The sequence below is a fragment of the Echinops telfairi genome, unplaced genomic scaffold (genome assembly GCF_000313985.2).
Source record: "Echinops telfairi isolate 266 unplaced genomic scaffold, ASM31398v2 ScPeMD7_7412;HRSCAF=8450, whole genome shotgun sequence".
Classification (NCBI taxonomy): Eukaryota; Metazoa; Chordata; class Mammalia; order Afrosoricida; family Tenrecidae; genus Echinops; species Echinops telfairi.
Genome location: NW_022111312.1, coordinates 3,576,597 through 3,577,629, shown reverse-complemented (window position 1 = coordinate 3,577,629; position 1,033 = coordinate 3,576,597). Strand labels below are relative to the sequence as shown.

The following is a 1,033-nucleotide window of genomic DNA, read 5'->3' as shown; positions in this document are numbered from 1 at the left end:
ACCTTGTTACCGTTGGAGTACATCGCCACTAGGCACAGCAGGTGGTACATGTGGCCGCAGCGGCCCAGACGACCCACGAGCTCTGGCCGCACGCCTTTGTGCCGCAGCACGCCCTCATAGCCCGAGGCGGTGACCAGCCGCTCCATGCAGATGGTGCAGTCCTGTGGGCACGCAGGGGACGGTGAGGATGCGGAGGGTGGGGCACCCTAGGTAACTGTGAAACCGGGTCCGCAGGCAGTCAAGGCAGCACCAACCCCCTCGCATGCCCATTCGTCTAATGGAGAAGGCATGGCCGTTGCGTCCATTTCAACCCCTAGTGACCCCACAGGACTGTGCCGAACAGGCCTCCCGCAGGGCTTCCAAAGCTGTGGTCACTGTGGGGGATGACCACCGGGTCTTCTCTCCCTTGGAGTGAGTGGGTGGGCGGGTTCACACCGCTGGCCTTTTGATGAACAGCCTAGGTTTAACCAGGACTCCTTAGAAGGAGGAGAAGGGACCCCCCCCACCCCAGTATATCGAATATGGGGATCAGACAGCAGGCGCGAACCCTCTTGATGGACCAACGATGTAAACAGCAAGGGCAACACTTAAAAATTCAGTAGAAAGTAGGGGTGACAGTGCTGGACTCGGGTAGACCAGAATTGCTTCGAGTCCACCCAGAAACTGCTAAGCTTCAAACGGCACAGGTCATTATATTCGACCTGAGGATTTCTGCGCATCCGAACACACCTTTCAACAAAGACGGAGAGCAAGTGGGGAGAGAGGTGTTACACATGCTTACGCACACCAGACTCACTGCCACTGAGTCGGTCCGACCCCCAGCGAACCTACAGGACAGAGTGGAACTGCCCCTGTGGGTTTCCAGGATGGCACACCTTTATGGGAGCAGACAACCTGATCTCTGTCCCTCCCACGGGGGCTGGTGGTGGCTTTGAACTGCTGGCCTTGTCCTTAGCAGCTCGTAACCACTCTGCCCCGGAGGCTCCTTTGTAATGCACCACTCGCCAACTCACTGCCACCGAATGGACCCTGA

The 1,033-nt window shown here is 58.1% G+C and overlaps 1 protein-coding gene across 1 annotated transcript in view; it reads right to left on the bottom strand.

Moving 5' to 3' along the window:
- Positions 1–1,033, bottom strand: part of DTX1 (deltex E3 ubiquitin ligase 1) — a 40,482-nt gene that overhangs the window by 2,959 nt on the left and 36,490 nt on the right. Inside the window, exons 5-6 of the mRNA XM_045296698.1 lie at positions 332–405; positions 3–206 (exon numbers count right to left, since the gene is read on the bottom strand). Coding sequence (XP_045152633.1) covers positions 3–206; positions 332–405 — 278 coding nt within the window. The remainder of the gene's footprint in view (positions 1–2; positions 207–331; positions 406–1,033) is intronic.